This window comes from Phascolarctos cinereus, unplaced genomic scaffold, assembly GCF_003287225.1.
Source record: "Phascolarctos cinereus isolate Bilbo 61053 unplaced genomic scaffold, phaCin_HiC Scaffold_3;HRSCAF=262, whole genome shotgun sequence".
Classification (NCBI taxonomy): Eukaryota; Metazoa; Chordata; class Mammalia; order Diprotodontia; family Phascolarctidae; genus Phascolarctos; species Phascolarctos cinereus.
The window spans coordinates 138,307,182-138,334,402 of record NW_027555736.1 but is presented as its reverse complement, the minus strand read 5'-3'; the positions used below and the strand labels follow the sequence as shown (position 1 = coordinate 138,334,402).

General features: G+C 38.3%; 1 protein-coding gene across 1 annotated transcript; it reads left to right on the top strand.

Annotated features, from left to right (window-relative positions):
- Positions 1-2,356: 2,356 nt before the first annotated feature.
- On the top strand, positions 2,357-18,099 carry GTF2A2 (general transcription factor IIA subunit 2). The gene is given in 6 exon segments (XM_020968661.1): positions 2,357-2,458; positions 8,170-8,280; positions 8,282-8,320; positions 11,062-11,166; positions 14,807-14,933; positions 17,806-18,099. Coding segments are annotated over 5 exon segments (330 nt in total). The 5' UTR covers positions 2,357-2,458; positions 8,170-8,247; the 3' UTR covers positions 17,832-18,099.
- Positions 18,100-27,221: the final 9,122 nt, after the last annotated feature.

Below are 27,221 nucleotides of genomic sequence, written 5' to 3'. Positions count from 1 at the left end.
ACTGGTCCTTAAAGTATTAGCATTGGGCAAGTCAAGTCACCTGCTGGACCTAATTTTGTTACCTATGTAATTTAGGGGGCTTAGAGATCTGATTGGAAAGTCCCTTACAACTCCACATGATGCAAGGAGAGGTGCCCTATGGACAGCTTTGAATCATGCTAATAGGGTTTAGAGATGGAAGGGATTTTGGAGATCTTTTTGTCCAGCTCTCTTTATAGGTGAGAATACTGAAGTCCTAAGAGACTGTGACTTGCTCAAGGCCACACAGGAAACAGCAGAGCCAGGATTCCAATCTAGATCCTCTGAATTTAAAACTAGTGCCAATCATACTGTTGTGGTCTGGAGAACAGAAAGGATGTCAGTACTACAAAGATTTTTGAATTATCTGCATACAGTTGACCGTTGAATGAATAGTGATGGGAATAAATGAGACTGTCAAACGAGAGAGTATGAAGAAGAGGATCCTGCACAGAACCTTGAGGAACAACTTAAAAAATGATCAGGAGAAAGTCAAGTCAACAAGCATTTATTAAGTATTCACTATGTGTCAGGTACTGTGGTAAGTTCTGAGGTTAAAAAGAAAAGCAAAAAACAGTAACTTGTCAAGAAGCTCACAGTACAGTGGGGGAAACAACACAAACAACTGTGTACAAATGATACAAACAGTAACAATTGGAGATGACCAACAGAAGGAAGGCATTAGAATCAAGGGGGATCAGGAAAGGCTTCTTGAAGAAGGTGGAAGCAGAGGAGGAGAGGGAGAGTTCCAGGCACAGATGAGGGATGCTACACAGGTAGAGTTAACAAGACTTGGCGACAGATTGGATTGCAAGGGGTAGAAGTGGGGGTTTTTGAAAAAGTGAGGAGTAAAGAATGACACCTAGGTTGTGAGCTTGGATGACTGGGAGGATGAACAATAAGGAAGTTTAGGAGAGGAAAGGATTTGGGAGAAAATAATTTGTTGAGTTTAAGATGTCAGCTGGACACGCAGTTTGAGATTTTCAGTAGGCAGCTGGAAAGGGAAGCTAAAGGCCTTGGAGAGGTTAGGTTTAGATAACTACATCTGAGAAACATCTGCATAGAGATAATTGAGTCCATGGCAGGAGGTGTGTCAGTGGATAGAGTGCTGACCCTGGAGTCAGGTAGGATGAGTGAATAATTTCAAATTCAGCTTCAGACACTAGTTGTGTGACCCTGAGAAAGTCACTTAACTTTTGCCTCAGTTTCTTCAATTCTGCAGTGGGGCCTCCCAAGGTTGTGAGGATCAATTGAAATATTTGTTAAGTGCTTAGCACAGTTCCTATGGTACCATAGGTACCATACATAATATATACAAGTAGCTGGTATATAACTTAACAAGTGCTTGTTTCTTTCCTCCCTTCCTTCTGTCTTTTCTTCCATTTGAGCTCATGAGACCACCAAGTGAAACAGACGGGGTCAGAGAATGGGCATGCTTGTAAGTAGGGATAAGGAAAAATTGAAGATTATTAAGAGGTGATGATAGAGGGGTCAATCTGCTGGAGAAGACAGAACAGAATGGGATTAATTTTGCATGTAGAGGGGTTTGCCGTGACCAGGAGATGAGCCTGCTCTTCTGTGAGATGGGAGTGAGAGTGGCAGAAGGCATCTGCCTTCTGTGAGATGAGGACGTAAAAAGGACCTCTCAGTGAATGGTCTATTTGCTTAAGTTTTCTCTCTCCTAAATTTCTGGATTCCTAAAGACTGAATGATTTGCCCAAAAGCCACACAGGTAGTAAACAGGCTGAGTCTAGATTTGAACCCACGTCTTCTAACTCCAAAAGCAGAGATTTTTAATTGCATACAAATAATTATACAGCCAGGCAGTGTGCTAAGCGCTTTACACCTATCTCATTTGATCATCACAACAAACCTGGGAAGTTGATTCTGTTATCCCTACTTTGCAGATGAGAAAAGTGAGGCAAATAGAAGTTGAGACTTCCCCGGGGTCACAGTTAGAAAGTATTTGAGGCAGAATTTGAACTCGGATCTTTCTGACTCGAACACCAGCACTCTAGCCACTGAACCACCGAATGGTTCCATGTCAGGGAAAATTCCCAACAATCAGGCCTCCCCAAAAGCGCAACGGGCTGCCTCGGTAGGTCCCCCCTTTGCCATCACTCCGCTTCTCCTACACCGTCAAGGTGCCACACTCCCATTTATCCTTCCCAACACTGAGTCCTGGGAGACAGAAATTCGAGACAGACAGAGCGCACAGGAATCCGCCGCCTAACGCCCGGAGAGTTAAGGGAACTTGACGCTCTGGCGCGTTTGCGTCACTTCCGCCGGGGCGGTTGCATGAGCACATCCGGGTCGCGCGCCCTAGTTTCTGGTGAGTGGGGCCGTGGAGGAGGCGGGGAGGACGACCGGAGGGACTTTGCCCGGTCTCGGCGCCTCTTTGGCTCCCGGCGCTCAGCGGTGGAAGGCGGTTTCCCCGCAGGTACCGAAAGAGCTGGGCCGGGCCGGGCCGAGGAGAGGAGAGGGAACAGCGCGGGCGGCCCAGCTCGCTCTGCCCCCCACATCCCGGAGGGGGCCCGCGGTCCGGGCGGCGGGGCTTCTCCGGGCTGGGCTCCGTGGCGCCGCCGCCGCCCAGGCTCGGCCCGGCCCGTTCGTTAGTCCCGGGCCTGCTAGGGGAGGGTGCGGGACGCCTTGTCCGGGGTGGGTGGTGTGATCTCCTCCTCGGCCGGTGTTGGCTCTTGGGTGTGTGTGGGCTCCTGCAGCCTGGGAGTCCTGGATCAGTCTGGTCCGGAGCCCCGAGCGCTGCCCACTCTTTCTTGAAAGTACTGGAATGCAACTTTGGTGCGCAGTGTCACATCCTGACAATAAAGCGGCCCCAACTGCTATTTCCCAGGCCTCTTCACTCGCCCAGCATAGTTTTGTTGTTTTGTTTTGTTTTTCCTCTTGTGGATGTAGATTTAATCGTAGAATTTCTGATTCCTAGGCGGAGAGGGATCTGGCTCTCTTATCTGCTGTTCTGTCCTTGCAGTTTGGACTAGTTGATGTGTCGTCGTCGTCGTCTTTCTCCTTCATTGTGCTGAAAGGAGTAACATCCCCAAAACGTTATTTTCTTAGATTTACTTACAAGCAAATGGCTTAAGTGTTTAGGAAGAAAGTTTACAAGATACAATTCAACAAACATTAAGAACCAGTCCTGAGCCAGGCTCTGGGGAAGATATACATACATACATACATACATACATACATACATACATACATATATAATATATATATATATATATATATATATATACACACATATATAATATATATATTTTATCGTGAGCATATAAAATACTCAGATACTTGGATGAAACTGAGGTCTTAACGTAGATGCACACTACAGTGGTGCAAATTTCAGTTCCTCCTGTCTTCTGATCCTGTGTTAACATTTGTCCATGCTCTGTACTAGATCCTCTACCCAACAGGCCTTTTTAGATTTCTTGATGGGGGAAGAGGTTAAGGGGAGCAGGTAGGCAGGGTACCTTTAGAACACATGAGCTATTTATAGGTTATTATTTTTTTCATAATCAGTTCCCCTTTCGATTGGCACGTTTTTCTGAGTTTTTTGTTTCTATGCATTTCTCATACACACTACGTATCTCCTGTGTTTTTTTTATTGGTGACCTGAAACTTTATTTCTTTGGAGGCTGGTTGATATCATGCTTTGAGCCATATAGCATCACCAAAAGAACTTTTTTTGGGGGGAGGAGGGGAGGAGCCCTCTGGGCTTGTGATTTCATAGGTAGGAAAATCTCCGTTCAGCTATGGAAAAAGCATCCACCACTGAACTCAGGTCTTCCTGACTGCAGCCCTAGGATTCTATCCACTGTGTCATCTAGCTGTCTCTGACTTTAAGCCAATGACTAAATTTATTAGGGAGGAGAAAGACTGAACTAGCATCTACATATAAGGCTCCAGACAAGATGAAGTGAACTCTAAAGACAGAGAGTTTATTGATGAGTGACAGCAGGAAGAGAATCATGGTGAAAATAGGAAAGTAGCAGCATGGAACAAAGACTAGGCCAACTTTTCTCCTAGCCCTGTGTGTCTGAAGTTTGAGAGAAGCTCCAGCTAACCTTGGAAAGGGTGCCAATAAATATGCCACAAGGTAGAAAAAACAAGAGGAAGAAATCCCAGATGAAACGGAATTTGTCAAAATAAAGTAAGGTTCCAGAAGGCAAAGTGAAAAGGGTGAGCGATGGAAGATAAGGACTGGGAGGCTGCTAGAATAATTTGTAGGTATGATTCTGCATAGTCCCTTATTAATTCCCTTGTATTAATAACTCCCTTGTAAACTTACAGTCTAAGCTGCTGGGCCACTGAGAGATTGGGTTGCCAGTGATCACACAGTTAGTATATGGCAGAGGCAAGATTTGAACATCAACCTTAGGAATTCTAACTGTGCAGCATTTCATTTCGGCAAATTCTCTCAAAAGAATATAGGTATTAAAAAGATGGGTCTTTGTTTCAAGAAGTTTGGGGTCGTTAAAAACATTTTAACTTTCCAGGTGCAGTCCAGTCCTCTCCCCTCCTCTATTCTTGGCCCAGCTCAGTTTCCATCTGAAATATCTGTCCAAGATAGTGTCCTTATGCACCAGTTCAATGAGCTGTCCCATCAGTTGCATACTATAGTCTGAACAACAGGCATTTTTTATTCACTCAGGTTTTTTCCAGGTTAGATAGGCACAATTTTTAATGTCATTTAGGAAGCTCCAAAATTTAGGAGGCCTTCTGTTATTTCCAAAGCTTGATGTAATAGGCACAATGTCATTTACAAAGACCATCTCACCATATATAGGGACTTCATTTTCAATTTGAACTTTGTACTGAACATTTTTAATAAAGCAGACATCCATGTTATATGTCTTGTTTAATATTTTAAATCAGAGGGTCATAGAATGAAGTTATGTCTTTTTTAAAGAAATCTTGACTGGGGCACTCTCTTGCGTGGTTGCTACCCTTTGGGGTTCCATGGCTATTAAGTTCTTTTGCTAGATCTGTTTCCCAACTCATGTGGACAGGCTGTACCTCCTGATCTGGGGAACCTACATCACAAAGAACATGAAGAATGTCAGCAGAGGTGGTGAAGGAAAGTGGAAATCAACAAGAATGGCACTTACCAGTCTGTGTCTCCCTCCTACCCCCTCCTGCTCCCCCATCCAAATATTAATCTTTGGCTTAGCCTTTCCCAGCCCTTATCTTCCATCGCTCACTCTTTTCACTCTGTCTTCTGGAACCTTACTTTATTTTAACAAATTCCGTTTCATCTGGGATTTCTTCCTCTTGTTTTTTCTACCTTGTGGCATATTTATTGGCACCCTTTCCAAGGTTAGCTGGAGCTTCTCTCACACTTAAGATACACAGGGCTAGGAGAAAAGTTGGCATAGTCTTTGTTCCATGCTGCTGCTCTCCTATTTTTACCATGATTCTCTCCTGCTGTCACTCCTCAATAAGCTCTCTGTCTTTAGAGTTCACTTCATCTTGTCTGGAGCCTTATATGTAGATGCTAGTTCAGTCTTTCTCCTCCCTAATACATTTAGCATTTGGCTTAGAGTCAGAGACAGCTAGGTAATACAGTGGATAGAGTGCTAATCCTGCAGTCAGGAAGACCTGAGTTTAAATCCATCCTCAGGCACTTCCTAACTCAGTGAGTCTGGGTACATCATTTAATGTCTTTCAGCCTCAGTTTTCTGAGGCTGTCACCACTGTGACATCTGAAGTTATTGTTATCTCAATTTTGGAGAAGAGGAAACAGAGACGTGGTCTGCCCCATCTGTCCACCATTATGAAGATTACATAAGAGGCAGCTTATATGGCACCTTGGCAGGCCTGACTTTCAGCCCTGCACTCTTTCCACTTATGTCTCTGGGCCTCAGTTTCCTTTTCTGGAAAATGAAGGAGTTGGATAAGGGGAATGCTAAGGTCCCTTCCAGCTCCAAGCCTGTAGTCTGTGATCCATAGCAATGTTTCGCCATCATTCTGTGTCTACGATGTTACAAAACACTCCCCCACCCGTCTTCAGCCCATTCTGCACACATGCTTAACCTGCCTAGCCCCCCTTGATCGTGGTTTGGAATGAGTTAATAATTGTACATAATACCCACTCAACACATTAGATGTGGGGCCCTCAGTGAATTCACGTCTCCCTAAAAACATCTGTGGTTTCGGTCCCAAGTGGGGAAATCTGTCTCCGTCTTGGGATGTGTCTGTAATCCCTGGCAATGTCCTGCCTGGCAAGGGCTGATGTGGGGGGGGGGTGGTTAGGAGGGAAGACGGGAAGACGGGAAGGACGAAGTTGAGGGGGGAGGCGGTGAAGGCAGAGTAGTTGTGAGGATTTAGTGAGATCATTTTTGTAAGGTATTTAGCAGTGTCCAGCAAGTAATAGGCACTTAATAAATGCTTATTCCATTCGAGTCATCTTTTCTACCCTAAACTCTTCCCAGTCAAAAACCCCTAGGGTCCCAGATCTTCTTCCTTAGCTCACATAATCTAGGTTACCTCAATACTTTCCCTCCACCCCTACCCCACAATTTGCTTCAGCTGCTAGAAAGTATGATTCTGCATAGTCCTCAAAAATGACTCAGAGCTTTTAAACACATCCTGTTTACTTATCTCAATTCATCATGAATTTTGACTTCTCTGTATCACAATATTGGTAATGTGTCCCCTCTACCTGTACTCCCTGAGATTTTAAAATTTGAAGCAGGAGACAGTGTGGTAAAATGGAGAAAGAACTGGACGTGGAATTAGGAGACTTGAGTTTGAAACCTGCATTTATTACTTTTGTGATTTTTGGGTGAGTCATACTCTTAAAGCCTCAGTTATCTCTGTAAAGTTAGTTTAAACCTGACATCCAAGATCCTTTCCAGCTCTAAATCTGATCAAATGCTTAAAAACCTACCAAAACTCAATAACATTTTTTTTGTAAGATGAAATTTTCTTTTTTTTTCTTTTTCTTATTTCCACATTAGTCATGTTGTAAGGAAGCATTAGAACCAGTAGGAGGAACCACAAGAAAGAGGAAACAAAACAGAAGGGAAAAAAAGAGCGAATAGTATGCTTCAATCTGCATTCAAACTCCATAGTTCTTTCTGTGGATGTGGACAGCATTTTCCATCATGAGACTTTTGGCATTGCTGAGAAGGGCTAAGTCTATCAAAGTTAGTCACTGAACAATGTGACTGTTACTGTGTACATGTTCTGGTTCTGCTCACTTCTTCAGTCAGCATCAGTCCATACAAGTCTTTCAAGGTTTTTCTGATAACCTCCTCCTGCTCATCATTTCTTACAGCACAATAGTATTCCATTCCATTCATATACCACAACTTGTCCAGCCATTCCCCAGTTGATGGGCATCCCTTCAATTTCCAATTCTTTGCCACCACAGAAAGAGCTGCTATGAATATTTTTGTACATGTGGGTCCTTTTCCCATTTGTATGATATCTTTGGGATATAGCCCTAGAAGTGCTGTTGCTGGGTCAAAGGCTATGCACATTTTTCTAGCCCTTTGGGCACAGAATAACATTTCAACAAACATTTAGGTAACCAGTATATCTGAAGCATAAGGTCTTTGTGTCTTTAGTGCCTTGGATGTAGTGAGTACTTAAATATTTATTGAAATGTATTCTGTTTATTATTTGTGGTATTTGGTTCTGTTTAATTTTTCCCCCTTGAAACTGTCCTATAATTTTATTGGTGTGCAGAACTCCTGATGTGTAGAGGTGCTGGGTGTAATGGCAAATGCCTGTAATCTTTGCTTTTAGGGAAGGCTGAAGTTGGTAGATTGCATGACCTTAGGTGTTCTGACCTCCAGTAGGGCTAAAGCTGATCCAGTGTCCACATGAAGTCCAGTACAAAAATTGGGGGGGGGGGGTTGCAACTGGGACCAGGCTGCTTAAGGAGCAGCAAACCAGGCCAGGTCAGGGCTTCTGTGGCTGGTCAGCAGTAGGATTAGCTGGTGAGTAGCCACAACCTGGGCAAGATAAAGAGACCACTGTCAAAAGTTTTTTTAAATGGCTGCATATGTCAGAGGCACTCTTGGACCCAAAGTTTCATGATCTGATGCTTGCTTCTAATTCTCTAAGCTACGCTATTTCACCATTATATGTCTTATGTTCTTTATAATTAATGCTAATTTTTATGTTCTTTAGGACATCCATGAAAACCTGAAGTCTGTGGGCAGTTTCACAGCTGGATGATAAGAAAAACTGAACTTATCTTCTTAAGCCATGGCATATCAATTATATAGAAATACCACTCTGGGGAAATAGCCTTCAGGAAAGCCTGGATGAGCTCATACAGGTGAGAAACAAGTATGGAACACTTCTGTTTAGATAGTTTTACATCATCTCATCTCATTGGCAAAGCACCTGGCACAGCTTTATCTAGACAAGTCAGTAGCTTCACTATTTTAATGCATCTTTGATCTCAGTGATGTGGGTATTCCCTCAAGCTATGCGGGTCCTAACCCAGCCATGCCTTTCAATCCTGTAAAATTCTTGTCCTCCCTAAATCCTGCAAAGAGAATTGAACTCATGTATAGAGTTCTTCCTGTGAGATTTTTTAACATTCTCTAGGTACCAAGTGCAGTCCATGGACCATCCATCAGTTAACTTGGGCTTTCGTTACAAGATTAGTACATCTCCTTTTCTAGCCATACATTTTGTAGATGATACTTTTTATTCCATTTTTTGCTTGCAAGTTGTCCCCGTAACCCTTCAGCTTTGTATCACCAACTATGTCAGTAGAAATTGATTTAATAGATAGGTAGAATGCTTGACTTTGAGTCAGGAAGACCTAAATTCACATCTTGCCTTATATATTTACTAGTAAGCTTTGTGACCCTGGGCAAGTCACTGAACCTCCCTAGGCTTCAGTTTCCTCATCTGTAAAATGAAAGGGTTAGACTCAGTCTAGATAATAAATACATGATAAACTATATGTTCTTTTTGTACTTCAGACTTTATTTGGGGTTTTGATGCAAGCTTATCAAATGTTAGCCTCAGTTTCATCTTTAACTTATTGAAGTGAATTTGCCGATAGTACCAAATATGAGTAACTCAATTTAGAGCAAATGTCACTGAAAATTTTGGTATGAATCAAATTTACAGAGTTGAATTATAGTGGATGTTTTAAAACCGTAAGCTGTTGAAGGTGAAGCTTCCTATGGGATTTTTTTCATTTAAAGAAATTCCCATGGAATCCCTAAGATGAACAGTCATACCCTGACATAACCTGTTTTTATAAATCTGGAAGTCCCTAAGTTGTTTACACCCTTTAAGTGATATGTACATAGAATCACTGTCATAGAATCATAGGATTAGCAGTAATTTAGAGATGTCATAATCCTCTTAAATAATTTACGTAAGCTGCCAGTGGCAGACAGAAGACTGGAACCTGGATATTCTAATTCCCTCACTTGGTGACCTCAGTAACTCCCATGGATTTAATTATCATCACTGTGCAGACAACTCTTAGGTGATTATAGCCCTAGTCTCTCTCATGAGCTCCAATCATATCACCTGTTGCTGATTGGACGTTTCAAACTGGATTACCCATAAATATTTGAAACATACAAAGCTGGACTCAGTACCTTTCCTGTCACACCCACTTCTCTTCAGAACTTCCCTGTGTCTGTTGAAGACACCACCATCCTTACAGTTACTGAGCTTCTCAGCCTCATGGTGATTGTTAACTTTTCACTTCCCCACCCCACATATTGATTCTATTGTGAGTTCTTGTTATTTCTACCTCCATAACTTTCGGTCCCCTTCTTCTCATATACCCACCACCCTGGTTCAGGCTCTTATCACCTCTAGCCTGGACTGTTACAGTATACTACTCAGTCATAGGATCACAGATCTAGAATTGTAAGAGACTCCAGGGCCATCTAATTCAGTTCAACAACACCACCTCACTCCCCTTTTTTTATAGATGAGGAAACTGAAACCCAGGGAAGTTAAGTTCACACAAGTTCACACAAGTAGTAAGTATCAGAAGTAGGATTTGAATCTGGGTCCTCTTACTCTAGAATCAATTCCACTTTCAGTGTATCACATCTTCCGCTCTAATATGTTCTCCACACAGTTGGTAATTTTATTTTCCTAAAGTTCAGGTCTGACCCTAACACTTCACTAGCTCCCCATAGACTGTTGCCTCTAGGATCAAGTATGAACCCCTCTGTTTGGTATTATATCCTTTCACAACTTGATCCTCATGTAACTTTCCAATTTTCCTATATATTACTCCCCCTCTTTGGCAATGTCAAATTGTAACGTCAGTTTGCAAGTCAAGTTAGCCTTGTTATTATTTCTCCTACACATCATTACATCTCCCATCTCCACACTTTTCCTTTGGCTGTCCTCATTGGTTAGAATGCTCTCCTCTTCATCTCCACCTTTTAAAATCCCTAGTCACTTCAGCAGTCATCTCAGATACCCCCTTCAGCCTTCCTGACTCCCTTCCCCAGCTTTCCAACTACTGGTGTCTTCCCTTTCAAAATCATTCTGTCTTTTTAAAAATATATAACTTGTCTTCCCTGATAGAATGTAAGCTCCTTGAGGGCAGTAACTTTGATTTTTGTCTTTGTATCTTCGTCATCTAACACATAATAACCACTTAATAAATGCTTTTTGATTGATTTCCAGCATACAACATGTGTATGACAATATTGACAACTAAACATGATAGTTGGGAAATTAATAATGTGAATTAGAAAAAATTTGAGGAAAGGAGAGCCAGGGAAAATTTTTGTATTTATAACCTTGTATGTTTTCTTCTCACATCAATAGTTGGATCCAGATGTCTACATTTTGTCAGAAGATACTACACAATTATTCTCAAATTTCACTTTTTTTCTTAACTGTTGTCATGGAAACGAGGAACTTAAATGTACTTGGGGTGGTGGTCAGGAGGGACAGTGGGAGGCTGTCACTGTAGTTGAATTTTTGGCTTGCTTCACATAAGCCTTGAGCATTAATTCCTATACGTTGATTTATTTGGAGTCCATAATGAAGGAAATGAATTGTGGCCTTTTTACTCAGTCTCAACAGATCACCCCCCAGCTTGCCCTTCAAGTCCTACTTCAGTTTGACAAGGCTATAAATTCAGCATTGGCTCAGCGAGTCAGGAACAGAGTCAATTTCAGGGTAAGGATACTTATCTAAACCTAGACTCTTGCACACTGTTACACGGAATATTTTTAAGGCCCTTACACACTTATGTTTCCATAGTAAGGATAGAATGGTGTCTGTATAACATTTTGAAACCTCTTGTGTAACACCTCGAAATATTTCTGATTGTTGTTACCTTTTAGATGAGCTTGCAAAGTAGATTCCTCCAGCATACACAAGGTGCACTTCTTTTAGGCCTTGTTCTGTGTGTGGCGGGGCCACATTGACTTTTTGTAGCTGAGTTACCATTTGCCCAGATACCTTTCAGTGGCTACAGAATCAAAGCTACTTCATGTTTAATTAAGAAAAAAAATTGTAATTCTCAAACATCTACACTATGTATTATAAGAGGGCTGAGAGTCACAATGTGGCTTCTAGAAGCTGCTATTTTTTTCTGGATTCCTTTCTCACCTAACTTATGGGGCCCAGACAGATGATAGTGGTGGCCCTCTTTAATCAGTTTAGTTCTATCTAATCTTTTATACTGATGTTAACATGTTAAGATCATAGATTATTTATAACTGAATAGAGATGATTCTGTTCATTTTGACTAGATTCAAAATGAACACATGGGGAAGTATTTCTTCATTTTACTACAATGTAATATTGTCAAAGCAATATATTGGATAGTATTAATAGATAAAACTAATATGGCTTTATAGAATTTGCTTATCTATTAGGTTTAAATATCCTTCATCTGTATTTTACTTAATTGTCTTAATTGTGGTTATGCTGTTATAAAAGGTAAATAATTTGTCATTTCCTAGCCCATTAAATGAAAAGGTGCTAAGCATACCAGTTTACATACAGATATTCAGTAAATATTTGTTGATGATGAAAGCATGACAAGTTAGGCCCCCCCCATATGAATGTTATCCTAAAAGCTACATATGTGTTGTTTGAATGTAAATATGTCACTATAACAGGGATCTTTGTTTTCTTCAATATGGCCATATGCAGATCACAGATTGTTGATAAAACTTAGTTGACAAGTCTTAGGGTATTACTTGAAGCTCAGAGAGGTTATTAAGTCCTTATAAGTATTCCTTGTGACCAGCTAAGTGGATCACAGAGAAAGTGAAATAAAATATCCACCTTATAGCTAACATTGATGTGGCACTTTAAAAGATCTCAAAGCACTTTCCCTTCTGTTACCTCATTTGAGTCTCACAACAACACTGCGCAGACTTAGGTACCACAGATATCATGACCTCTGTTTTATGAGTGGGGAAACTGAGGCTCAGAGAGATTCAGTCACTGGCCTGTGGTCACTCAAGCAGTAAGTGTCACAGAGGGGTTGAACCTGTGTCTTCCTTGGTTCCCATACTGCTATACCACATCACCTCTCAGTCTCATTTGATGGCTTCACAAGCGCACAAAAGGTGAATCTAAAATGATTGTGTTCTTCTGGCCACAAGCTTGATCAGTTTTTAGTTCAAGGTATTTGCATACATACCTCTCTGTCACCTCTGGTGGGGAGAGAGGTAGAAGTGGCATTAGTGTCTAGGTAATTTCATCAATTTCAGTCATTATTGTCAAAATTCCACTTTAACACCTACTATATTGTTACCTATATGTAAGCATAGATTTTCTGTTTCAGTACTTTTGACTAGATTTCAAGTCATTTTTGAAAAAAAAAAATTAACCTCCAGTTTTATGAATCTCATGAATGAAATCATTTGGCTGTTAGAACAGGGTTGGTTTTATTCCTCTTGAATTAGAGTTCATTTTCATAATTTACATGTCAAAATTGCTGAAAGTGGATACTCTAAGGTGAAATCTTTTTTGTCAAGTGACTGGAATTGAACTTTTGTTTTTTAGAGAAAAAAAATTTGATGTGGTAACAATACTTTAGTGTCCTGCCTTTGAACAAAACCACTGCAACGCCTTGTAAAAATGTTGTGTCAGTAGATAAAGTTAAAGGAATGATTGTTTTTACGTATTAACACTGCTTTAAAAATTATCCATTAAAATTATTTAAAAGTCAAGAAAGTACTTAATGTTCAAATTAAATCCAACTTGTATTAGGACATTTAAAAGGGGAAGAATTGTGAGTATGTACAAATTGGTGTACTAAAAATCACAGAACGCTTCGTAAGTATTCACTCTTCTGAAATTTTGAATAATGGTCCATAATCCCTGTTGCAGTTTCCCTTCAAAACTACCAACTATAATTCCTTAAAGTGTTTTTTAAAATCTTTTTTCACACTCAGCCCAGTTACATATCTAACTTTCAATTTAAAAAAAAATGTTTCTTGTATTATAATTATGGCAGCTGCCTTAGAAAGTGGAACCAGTGAATGTTAAATTTTCCCTAGAAAATACAGTATGAGAATTTATTTCAGTCACAAAAATGAAAATTTGTCAAGTTAAATGAAAGGTATGATTGTTTTCACATATTAGCACCATGCTTCAAAAGTTGTCCACTAAAATCCTTTAAATATTAAAAAAAAGATTGTAATGATGAAATTAAGTACAACTTGTATAAGACATTAAAAAAGCAATAATTGCCTACTCTCTGCAAGGCACTGTGTCAGGTGCATTTTGATCTGACTCACCACATTCAGATTAGCTGTTATTTCTATTAGGACCTATCCCTTCTTTGCAGAAGCCAGATGCATACAATTTAAATTTGTAGTTTTCTTAGGTAAAGTGTGTGAGAGATCCCCAAATGCTTAGGTGAACTTACACATTTCAGCCACATGAGGGCATTCAAGATACACAATTAAATCTAGTACTCTTTAAGTTTTGTCTGCACTTAGTATTTTGGAACTTTACAATTCTGCTATTTCATGTCCTTGAATTTTAGCTGGCAGCTTTTAGTAATTGACACAGTTTTTTGTTTTATATCTAACTGAATTAAATTGCTATGAAATGTTCTTGCCATAGTTCTACTCTTTCCTTCTCTATTCCATTCTGCATTTATTCTCAGGTTTTTATGTAGGTATAGATTCCTTTCCAGAAGATAGAATTGTAAGGAACTATTTACTCTGAGTACTACATTAATTATTCACAATTTTCATATCCAACAAAGATGTGCTTCTAGTGACTAAAATAAGAAGTTAAAGATCCTTGTAGTTGGGCTTTTAAACTTCTAGGCCAAAAAGGTCAGTCCATTTGGAAGAACAGACACAAAGAGGATCATGGGACTGAAGGGAATTCTGATTTTCTCCACCCCTAATTCACTAAATCCCCAGGTGCCATTGTTTTCTCTCTCCCACTATGATATGAAATGTAATGGATCAGTCAGAATGGAATCAAGTGGGAAAAGTGGATCAGGTCAGTGATTGGCTGAGTCTTAATGGTCTCCTAAAGCTGTCTACAAGTTAGAAAATGTTTAAAGCCCTGTTCTTGAGGACTAGGTTTCAGAACAATTAACATTGTTCAGTGGACCTTTATGTGAAGTTTAAAAAAAGAATATATATGTATAAAATGCATGATTGGGTACAGTTATAAGCTGTACTCTAGTTTCTTACAGGTTGGATTGGAGGGAAAAGGGTGGCCTTATATTTGAACCACTCAGGTACTGACTCTTTTGTTGATTTTGTCTGAATGGTTTTTGTGAAAAAAAGGTGAAAAGTCTTTTCATGGTGAATGTAAATATTTTCTTTTAAAGGGCTCTCTAAACACATACAGATTCTGCGATAATGTATGGACTTTTGTATTGAATGATGTTGAATTCAGAGAGGTGACAGAGCTTATTAAAGTGGATAAAGTGAAAATTGTTGCCTGTGATGGTAAAAGTAAGTGTTCAAACATCTTAAAAAAACTCTTCCATATTTTATCTGTAATAATTAACTTATTGATGTCATATTTCATATATGTCTTTAGAAAAACACTGTTGCTCAAAAAAAAACCCCACCTTGCCCTTTATGATAACCACTGTGGCAGTTGTGTGTCCAGAAAAGAATGGGGGAAATAATGAACATATAATGCATTCAGTGTTCAGAGATGAAGTGTTTAGTCTTCACTATAACTGAGCCTTCATTCTATTCAACCCACATTGTAAATAATCTGTATTGTACTTCACCAAAAATCCTTTGTATCTATTTTAGATAGGTTTTTTTGCATGAATCACATTATTGTCACTGATTCTGTTTATGCTTCAGTTCCAGTGACTTCTTTTATCTTGTTTATGTTTTCAGTATGACAATATATTTTTCAGAGTTGATGATACTCCCTTGTATAAAAAGGAAAGCTGTTGAATTGCAAATACGGTTTCCTTTTATAAGTGGTTGTTAGTAGCCATTGAGCCCATAAATCAGGAAAGAGAAAGATCAATGACAGTTGGTTAGAACCAAGTAATTACTATATTATTGTGAAACTCCCTTTCTAATAAAAGATGCTTATTTAATCTGTTCCTCTATTATAGATTTACTCCCAGTAGTAAACTTAGTAATTAAGTGTTCCATAGGTTGCAGTGCTTTACTTTACATTCTCCTATTAGTCAGTTTCCCTATCTTATTGTACTCATTTTTATTTATCTGAATCTAGGAGCTAAAGTGTGACTCATAATTTTATTGCAAAGACTGTGGCCTTCCTGTAAGTACATAATTGAATAGCAAAAGGAAGAGAGGATAAAGTTGCAGTCTTCAAAGAACAGATTACTTCCTGAGGTCTTTCTGACCTCAGCTGCATAGGAAAGAACATTTATGTTCTTTCACTGCAACAGTCATAGGAGCAGGTAGCTTTCCTTTAATTTCTGGTTTTTATGTCCTTGACATGTGGCTGTTCTAAGAAACAGTTTGCTTTTATTTTTACAGTTTGTTTTTTATTCCTTGTATTACTTTGATTACACATTGGCATCTCAATAGAACGTAGAATTTTTAAGGGTAGAGAATGTTTCATTGTTGTTTTTGTAGCCTCAGTGCTTTGCATGGTACCTGGCATAGAGTAAACACTTACAGTTGAGGAGAGAATTTCTAAATTTATAGAGGGGATTTAAAAAAAAATATTAGCTCATAATTCTTCCCTCATCACGTTTCTAGTGTTTTGCTAACTTATAGGATAACTTTATTGTTGTAGTCTAGTACAACAAACATGATTTCACAATATAGATATAGTTAGACTCATTTTGTCCAGCAACTTCAGCTACTTTGAAAAAACGAGGAATCAAAAAGTAAGCAAAAAATAGTAGCCAAAACCTATGTACACAAGATTGTGTATTTTATTCATAGCATGCTTTCTCTTCTTCTCACCTAGGGCCTGTTGATTATTATATGAGATACATTTTCACATAAATAAGATTATGCTTTTCAAATTAGAAACAACAAATTTGTATGGACTACTTACAGGCACACTGAGCTCAATATATGATAACTAGTAGCAAGGGAAGAGACACATAGGAAAAAGGACATTTTAGAAAATACTTTGAGTCTATTTCTTGTGGGAATAAAGAGTCTCATACACTAACATAACCCTTGAGGACGTCGCTGTTCACATATAACAGTATAATGAAGTGATATTAATAATGATCCTAAGTACTCAAGAAAAGATTAAGTTTTGATTAACAGGTTTTTTTTGAGAAGGTAAGGAAGTATGTGATACATTTTGGAAAGAATGCCATCCAAATTAATCAAATAAAAACAGGTTAGTGTTTTTAATTCTCTTATGTAGAACACTTTTCTCCTTGACAAAGCAAGATAAATGAAGCATTACTGTGAAATAAATCTCCATTTAAAAAAATGTGGCTAAAAGAAAAATATATCACTGCTGCTCAGAAACCTTTAATTACCCCTGAATAAAGTCTCAGTTCCTTAGTTTGACATTCTGCCTCCACAGCCTACCTTTCCAGAATAAGACCTCCCAGTTACACCCTCTTACACTCTTTTTACCTGTCATGTTCTAATTCATACTTTCCTAATGCTATTCTCCTATATCCCTGCATTTACAAAGACTTCCCTGACTTTTTCCAGCTCAAAATGATCTTTCTTTCTTAAAATCTCTCGTCACTTTTGTCTATTCCTTGACTATTTACTATTCCTATTCTAGTTTGTATTTTAAGTTATTTTTGTTCTCCCCTACTAGTCGGTGCTAGTCTGTAAGCTCCCTCATGACCAGAATGGTCACTCATGCTAATATTCCCAGTGTCTTGCACAAAAGAGGTGCTTAATAAATGTTAATTGAGTTGTTGAAAAAGTAAATGTTGATCTTATATATCTATAGATTGTGTGTGCATGTGTATGTGTGTATCTTCTAATCTGGACCATCATATCTTAATAGAATTTATCCCCAATTATAGCCTTTTGTGGTTAAAAAAAATGTGGGGAAGAGAACCTAAAAAATATAAACAGTACACAGTTTTGGAAGGAGAACGTAAAAGAACTTGTTCTTCACAAATGCAAAATTACTGTTCACTGAAATGTTCACATTAGACCTCATTTAGATCCTTTTATCCACCTCTAGTAGTGAATGTTGTTTTTGACAAATTGTAGAAATCATCTCTTATTGCTTTGAGGCATTTTTCCTTAATAGCACTTGTTTCTTTCAAGAAAACTTTTTTATTTTGCACTTAGTTAAATATTTAAACATGAAAATCAAGTTGCTCTGTTAATTCCTATTTTAAAAATAATTGTATTTGTACTTTCTACCCCAACCCTCTCTGTTTTTTTTTAGACACTGGCTCCAATACTGCAGAATGAATAGAAAGATGGTTTGTCTGTGCCGTTTTCTGTTAATATGCAGCACTTGTGAAGAGAAGCAAGGAAGAGACTGTTTAATTTATTCTAGCAATGCAGATATGCCTACACTGTGCTAGACTGTCTCTGAGAATGCTAGTAGAAAGCCTATTTCTGTAGTGTTTTACACACCTTTATTATATAGCATGAAGAAAAATACCTTTTTTAAATGACAAATCAGAAGTTGTTGCCTTCTTATGAACATTCTTTAATAAACTTATTTAAAAACTCAGTGTGAAATAGTAATTATGAAAGATGTTGATATAATAATTGAAAGTTAATGGGCAGATATGCATTCTGAAATGATATTACAGGTATATTACATTGCAGTTCTCTTCAGTGTTCTCCTAGCTTCATACCTTGGAACTTCTTTTGAAAGCCTCTGTATTAACATAATTAAGTATGGGTAGAATTTAAAGTTAAATTCACTTTAATTGTGGAGAAATTTCTTTTTCTCTCCAAAGGTACCCAAGTTGGTTCAGCCTGCTGGTAAAATGTTACTGTTTACCAAAGTAAAACTTGATATTAGAAATGCTTATATTGTCAGATAACATCTAGACCAAACATTAAAATAATCTCTAACGGTATTAAATAGCTGCAACATTAATAGAAAACTAGAAATGAAGTCTGCTGTATCAATTTTTACCAGTCATACCTTGCTGATAATTTTGCAACAGATGTCTTAATATTGATCAATTGTAGTCTATATTTATGGTTGCTGAAGAGGCAGCTAGGTGACTCAGTGGATAGAATTCTGGGCCTGGAATCAGGAAAACCAGAGTTCAAATTCAGCCTTAGACACCTAGTAGCTGTGTGACCCTGGGAAAGTTGCTTAACCTCTGCTTGCCTTAATCTACTAGAGAAGGAAATGGCAAACTACTCTAGTGTCTTTGCCAAGAAAACCCCACAGACAGCATTGATGCATTGTGTTCCGTTGGGTCACGCAGAGTCAGACATGATTGAACAACAACAATGGTAGGTGAAAGGATGTGTCTTTACACATGAATAAGATAAGTGAGATATTTCTAAAAATTTATGGTAAATAAAAGCTTGAGAATTCCAATATTAACCTTTCAAAAGTGTTGGATGTGGATTAAGGTTGGCTAATTGCTGTGAATCAATCAGCTTAATTTTTCCCAACAAAGCAGTCTGTATTGTTTTGTTAGCACAAGGCTATCTGTTCCTTCCTTCCAGATTCATTTTCAGCTCCTGTAGAATGTGAAGGGGAATGTCACTAATATTCCTACCATGATGTTACTGGTAGTAATAATACATTTAATAATGTATTTCCATGCACAAACTACTTGGAATTTGTTCTGCAAATATGAAAGTCATAATGAACATATATGCTCAGTTCTGTTTGGAAAATGTGTGAAGTAATAGATATCATTAAGTACACAATGTTAAATGTTTCCTTACAATTCCTAATTGCTTTCCTAGATTAGATAGGAAATCTGAATTATTGGTAGTTGAAGCATAAGTGGTCTTGTTTTGGGGAAAAAAATGTAGGCAGCATGATTCTGTGGATTGAGAAAGCTTTTGCTAGGAAGTCAGGAAGACCTTATTCAAATAATGCCAGTGACACTTAATAGCTGAGTAACAGGTGTCCTAATCTTTGTGTGTCTGTGTCCTTATGTACTAGTTGATAGACTTATGATTTGCTCTGCTTGGGAGAGAGTTGGAGGCAGTTTCTGCATGGCAAATTCACTAAACAGTGTTTTGAAAGTAAAGGAGAGGGGAGGAGGCAAGATGGCAAAGAAAAGGCATGAATGCATCTAAGCTCTCTCTAAAACCCCTCCAAACAACTTCAAATGCCTCAGAACAAATTCTGGGTTCGCAGAACCCACAAAAGGATGGAGTGAAACAATTTTTTAGTCCAAGACAACTTAGAAATTTGGCAGGAAAGGTCTGCTGCACCAGTGACAGTGAAGCATGATGCAGTGTAAGTGTGCCCCTGCAAACTAGCAGTAGACCTTAGGAATGACCAAATCAGTGGCAGTTTCTGGACCTCACAGTCCACATCAAGTAAGGGAGTTAGACAAGTAGTTACAAGGAGATTACAGAGGTCCCTTTGTTGGCACCAAGAACAGGAGTCTGTTGTATTACCCATGCTTGGATCTGGGTCGCAGTCCCAGGGCAAGTAGGAGCACTAGCACAGCAGAGTTTTTGGCTACAGGGAAGCTGGGACCCTGGTCACAGTTCTAGGATGGGAAAGAGTGCATATGTTTACTCACAGACCAGAGCACAGGCTAGGATAGAAGTAAACACACCTCTTTCTAGAACCACCTTGGAAAAATCAATAACTTACAGGTCCCCAGAATTATCTTTGAAAACACCTGCACAAAAAACCTAAAGCTAGGACAGTGCCCCCTCCATTCCAGAAACAGAGCCTCATTTTAGCGTAGAATTAAAAGTAAAGAAATAGGCTAGAAAAAAAAAGATTTTTAAAAAATCAAAAAAAGTAGAGGGAAAATTGGGAAGAGAAATGAGAGTGATGTGATGAAAAAAATCAACAGCTTGGTAAAGGAGGCACAAAAAATACTGAAGAAATACTTTAAAAAACAGAATAGGCCAAATGGTAAAAGGCACAAAAATGCAATGAAGAGAAGAATGCCTTGAAAAGCAGAATTGACCAAATGGAAAAGAAGGTATAAAAGCCCACTGAAGAAAATAATTTCTTAAAAATTAGAATTGGGCAAGTGGAAGCTATTGACTTTGAGGCATCAAAAAACAAAATCAAAAGAATGAAAAAAATAAAATTTGAAATATCTCATTGGAAAAATAACTGACCTGAAAATAGATCCAGGAAAGATAATTTAAGAATTATTGGAATACATGAAAGCCATGATCAAAAAAATAACCTAGGCATCATCTTTTGAGAAGTTATCAAAGAAAACTGCTCTGATATTCTAGAACCAAAGGTTTAATTAGAAATCAAAAGAATGCACTGATCACCTTCTGAAAGAGATCCCAAAATGAAAACTGCAAGGAATATTATAGCCAAATTCCAGAGCTGTCAAGGAGAAAATATTGCAAGCAGTCAGAAAGAAACTATTCAGATATCATGGAGCCATCATCAGGATAACACAGGATTTCACAGGTTTACATTAAAGGATTGGAGGGCTTGGAATACAGGCAAAAGAACTAGGATTACAACCAGGAATCACCTACCCAGCAAAATTAAATATAATCTTTCGGGGGAAAAAATGAACATTTAATTAAATAGAGGACTTTCCTGATGAAAAGACCAGGGGTGAATGGAAACTTTGACTTTCAAATACAAGATACAAAAGAGGCATAAAAAGGTAAACAGGGAAGAGAAATCATGAGGGATTAAGTTAAACTTCATATTCCTACAGTGGAAAATGTTATTTGTAACTCCTAAAAACTTTATCATTACTAGGTCAGTTAGAAGGAGTATACATAGAGGGCATGGGTGTGAGTTGATTCTGATGGAATAATTATCTAAAGCATAAATAAAGTTTAGGAGTGAGAAAGAGGAATGCACTAGGAGAGGGGAAAAAGTGGTAGATTGGGATACATTCTCACATAAAAGAAGCACAAAAAAGCTTTTACAGTGGAAGGAGGGAGCCTTTCATCAGAACTGGCTCAAAGAGAGAATAACATACACACTCAGGTATAAAAAAATATATCTTACCATACAGGAAAGTAGGAAGGGAAGGGAATTTAAAAAAGGGGGTAGGTGGACAGAGTACTGATAGAAGGGAGGGCTGCAGATTGGGGGAGGTAAAAGTCAGAAACGAGACACTTGAAAATGGACAGGGTGAAAGGAGAGAGAGTAAGATAAATGGGGAAAATAGAATAGAGGGAAATACGGAGTAATCATAACTAAAAAAATATTACAGCAAGTGTCTCTGATAAAGACTTTATTTCTCAAAAATATAGAGAACTGAATCAAATTTGTAGAAATAAGAGCCATTCCTCAATTGAAAAAATGGGCAGTTTTCAGGCAAAATAACCAGTTATTTATACTCATGAAAAAATGTGAATTAAAACAACTCCACATCAATCAGATTGGCTAAAATGACAGAAGAGGAAAGTGACAAATGTTGGAGGAGATGTGGGAAAAATGACACTAATGCACTGTTGAGGAAGTTGTACACTGATTAAACCATTCTGTAGAACAATTTGGAATTAATGCCCAAATAGTTATAAAATCCTGTATACACTTTGACCAAGCAATATCACTACTAGATCTGTATTCCAAAGAGATAAAAAATGAAAAGGAAAAGAACCTATATGTACAAAAATATTTATAGCAGCTCATTTAGTGGTAGCAAAAATTGGAAATTGAGGGGATATCTATCAAGTTCAATCTCTAGCAAGGCTAAACAAGTGGTATATGATTGTGATGGAATACTACTGTGCTATAAGAAATGGATGAGCAGGAGGCTCTTAGAAAAACCTGGAAAGATGTACATGAACTGATCAAAGTGCAATGAGCAGAACCAGAGGGATACTGTATACAGTAACAGCAATATTGTATGATGATCAACTGTGAATGACTCAGAAATACAAAGATCCAAGACAGTTCTCAAGAATTTATGATGAAAAATGCTGTCCATCTCCAGAGAAATAACTGGTGAAGTCTGAATGCAGATTGAAGCATACTTTTTCTATAATTTCTTTACTTCTCTTATGTTTTTTTCTCTGTTTTCTTTCATAACCATGGGAATATGTTTTGCATAACTGCACATGTATAACCTATATCAAATACAATGCTTACTTTTTCAAGGAGGGGCATGGAGAGGAAGGGAAAGAATTTGGAACTCAACAATTTTTAAAAATGAAAGTTAAGAATTTTTTTTTACATGTAATTGAGGAAAAAATAAAATTTTTAAAAAAGAAAATAAAGTGGGACTGATATAGTGGTACAGAAAAATAATAGTATTGATATAGTGCCTACTAAGCATTTTATAAGTATCTCATTTGATCCTTACAACAACCCTGGAAGGTAGGTGCTATTATTAACCCTATTTTACAGTTGAGGAAATTAAGGCAAATGGAGGTTAAGTGGCTTGCCCAAGGTCACACAGCTAGCAAGTATCTGAGGCTTTATTTGAACTCAGGTCTTCCTGAAAATGGAAGCAATAAATATCTAAACAAACTCAAGAGCCTAGAAACAACATGCTAAGGAACTCTGCCAAATTATCGGAGACACTATATTTTGTAGGGTTTAGCATTTTTTTTTTCCCTTCAAAGAGATAGCCTAGACACAATTATCTTGAGAAGTAGCCCTTGCTATTGGTTGAAATAGAGGCAGCTAGGTGGCGCAGTGGATAGCACACTGGCTCTGGATTCAGGAGCACCTGAGTTCAAAAATGAACTCAGACACACAATAGCTGTGTGACCCTGGGCAAGTCACTTAACCCTATTGCCTAACCCCCCCCCAAAAAAAAAAGATATTGGTTGAAATGTTTACCCTTTTCCAAACAGTTTGGGGCAACTAGATGGCACAGTGGATAGAGCACTGGGCTTGGAATTAGGAAGACACATCTTCATGAATTCAAATCCAGCCTCAGGTACTAGCTGTGTGACCCTGGGCAAGTCACTTTACCCTGTTTGCCTCAGTTTCCTCATCTGCAAAATGAACTGGAGAAGGAAGTGGCAAACCACTCCGGTATCTTTGTGAAGAAAACCTCAAAATGGGGTCACAGAGTAGGATACAACTGAAACAACTGATTAACAGTTTGAGGGATTTAAATCTTTAAAATTCTAATTGTATACCAAAAGGTTTCTATGAGTAAATTCTAGCCAGCTTTCAGTCCAAAAGCTAATCAAAGCCTTAGTGAGCATGTAACAGTTACCTTCTTTCTGAAAAGTTTTGGGTTCAAGGGATCTGAATATAAGCATACAATTTTAGGCTGCTTTCCATTAGCATCTCTATAGTTTCCTGAGTCACATAAGATCAGTTCCTTTTCTATCACACTGTAATTTTGGGGAAATGCATAGAATTGCTGCTGTTCTGTTCTCTGGCAGAAGATGACTTTTAGTAACTGCCTGTCCCTATTAATTCATGGCATCAAAACTGTATTTTCTCTACTTGAAATGTTTTCTCTACATTATATATACTGATTGACAAAGGCTCTTAATATAAATTAAAGCTGATCAACTTAGCTAGATTTTTTTGATTGGCAGTGGTGTATGAGTTTATTACTTTATGCTCCCCCAGAAAAAAAAATTAAAAACAAACTTGTGTAGGGTCAGAAATTATCAGGCAATAGAGGCCATTCACTGTAATTCTGCTTTTAGATATTCTCTTTTAGTTATTATTCCAGTAGAATATAAGCTCCTTTATTGCCGGAACTGATTTGTTTTTGCTATTGTATCCTCAGAACAGTGCTTTGCATACGGTAGTTAAGTATTTGTTGAATTGAATTGTATCTTTGACTAGAACTGGACACTAGTTAATAACTTCAGACAGGAGAACTAGATATTGATTCCCTGAAGTAATAAAGAACTTGATTATATTTCTATAGTCCAATGATTACTATTCTATGCAAAATATATGTCTCCAAGGAACCCAAATATATAGCAGCCACTTCCTGAGTCTTTGTCAGAACAGTTGTAATGTGTTGTCTGTGTTGGAAATTCCTCCGAGTTTCCACTTTTCTCATTTCTCTCCAAACTTGTAGGAGTTTCAGGATGATTGAGGTTTCCACATGTACCTTCAGCTTGTGATATAGGAGATATTGTATGCTTTCTTTTGTCCCACCTCTCTAATGCCCAGAGCTGGCAGAGATGGCATGGATTAAAACTTGTCATTGAGAAGTAGCTAGGTGATCAGCAAAGCACTCCATTCAAATCAGCAAGTATTTATTAAAGACTTACTGTGTCCAAGGCAGAATACCAGGTACTTGGGCATTAGTGCAGCCGAAGAGAGCAGCAAGAACCTAGTAATGGAAGAATGGCAGTAGCAAACTCAGTAATGTGGTACTACCTGGTATGAGTAGTGATAATAATAACAGTTAAGTTATGTAGCACTTATTATGTGCCAGGTACTATGTTAAGTACTTTATAATTATCTTATTTGATTCTCACAACAACCCTGGGAGATAGGTACTATTATTATTATCTCCATTTTATAGATGAGGAAACTGAGGCAAACCAGCTAAGAACTTGCCCAAGGACGTACAATTAGTGAGAGTCTTGAGATTTGAACTCAATATCTTTCTGACTCTAGGTCTAGTGCTTTATCTGTTGTGGAATCTAGCTGCCCCCAGCTTAATCTGAGTTGGTTTTCCCATGTGCGTGCAAATTCTACCCACTGATGTTATGTGTATCTGTTAGGAGGGCAGTTGGGGAAATGCATTGTCACTACCTTTTATTCTATGTTATTTCTACCACTGCCTTTACTTTGAGCTGATTTTGTGAACTGGACGACAGTTACAGCTGAATGCACTGGTGGGGACTCATGAGTTACTGTTTTAGTAATGTGGACCGAAAAGGGTACCTTGAACGTTGAGATAGTAATCCCCCAAAGAATCCAACCCACTAGTGCAAGTTGAAGGATAATGTTACCAGGAATGATTGTCTTTTATGGATATCCTAGTTATTACAGAGATCCATTGGAGAAAAATTAGTATTTTTGTTTTGTTTTCAGACTGATTGGATAGTTTTCTTTTTTTAAAAACTAATTTATTTTTAGTTTTCAACATTCATTTCCACAAGATTTTGAGTTCCAAATTTTCTCCCCATCTCTTCTTTCCCCACACCCCAAGACTGCATGCATTCTGAATACCCCTTCCCCCAGTCTTCCCTCCCTTCTATCACTCCTCTCTTCTTTTATCCCCTTACCCTTCTATTTCCCTGTAGGGCAGGATAGATTTCTATCTCCCTTTGCCTGTATATCTTATTTCCCAGTTGCATGCAAAAAACAATTTTTAACATTCCTTTTTAAAACTTGAGTTCCAGATTCTCTCCCTTCCTCTCTCTTCACCCACACTCATTGAGAAGGCAAGCAATTTGACATATGTCGTACGTATGTAGTCATGCGAAACACTTCCATAATAGTCATGTTGTGAAAGACTAACTATACTTCCCTCCATCCTATTCCAAACCCCATTTTTTCTGTTCTCTCCTTTGACCCTGTCCCTCTTCAAAAGTGTTTTTTCTGATTACCTCCTTCCCCAAGCTGTCCTCCCCTCCATCACCCCTCTATTCTCTTATCTCCTTCCCCCCTGTTTTCCTGTAGGGTAAGATAGATTTCCATACCCAATTGAATGTGTACGTTATTCCCTCCTCAAGCCAAATACAATGAGAATAAGATTCACTCATTCCCTCTCACCTTCCCCCACTTCCCCTCCACTGTAAAAGCTTTTTCTTGTCTGTTTTATGTGAGATAATTTACTCCATTTTACCTCTCCCTTTCTCCTCCTCACAGTATAATCCTCTCTCACCCCTTAATTTTATTTTTTAGAAAATACCCCTTCATCTTCAACTCACCCTTCTATCTATCTATCTATCTATCTATCCATATAATTTTTTCTCTCCAATTACCCTAATACTGACAAAGATCTGGTGAGTTAAAAATATCGTCTTTCCAGGTAGGAATGTAAACAGTTCAACTTTAATAAAGTCCCTTATGATTTCTCCTTCCTATTTACCTTTTCATGCTTCTCTTGAGTCTTGTATTTCAAAGTCAAATTTTCTATTCAGCTCTGGTCTTTTCATCAATAATCCTTGAGGAGGGGGAGCTAGGTGGTGCAGTGGATAGAGCACTGGCCCTGGAGTCAGGAGGACCTGAGTTCAAATCCAGCCTCAGATACTTGACATTTACTAGCTGTGTGACCCTGGGCAAGTCACTTAACCCCAATTGCCTCAAACCCCCCCCCAAAAAAAAAGGATTCTTGAAAGTCTTCTATTTCATTGAATATCTATTCTCCCCCTCCCCTGCAAAGGATTATAATCACTTTTGCTGGGTAGGTGATTCTTGGTTTTAATCTTAGCTCCTTTGACTTCTGGAATATCATAATATTCCAAACCTTCTGATCCCTTAATGTAGAAGCTGCTAAATCTTGTGTTATCCTGACTGTATTTCCACAATACTTGAATTGTTTCTTTCTGCCTGCTTGCAATATTTTCTTCTTGACCTGGGAACTCTGGAATTTGGCTACAATATTCCTAGGAGTTTTCCTATGGGAATCTCTTTCAGGAGGTGATTGGTGGATTCTTTCCATTTCTATTTTACCTTCTGGTTCTAGAATATCAGACCAGTTTTCCTTGATAATTTCTTGACAGATAATGTCTAGGCTCTTTTTTTTTTTTGCCATGGTTTTCAGGTGGTCCAATAATTTTTAAATTATTTCTCTTGGATCTATTTTCCAGGTTAGT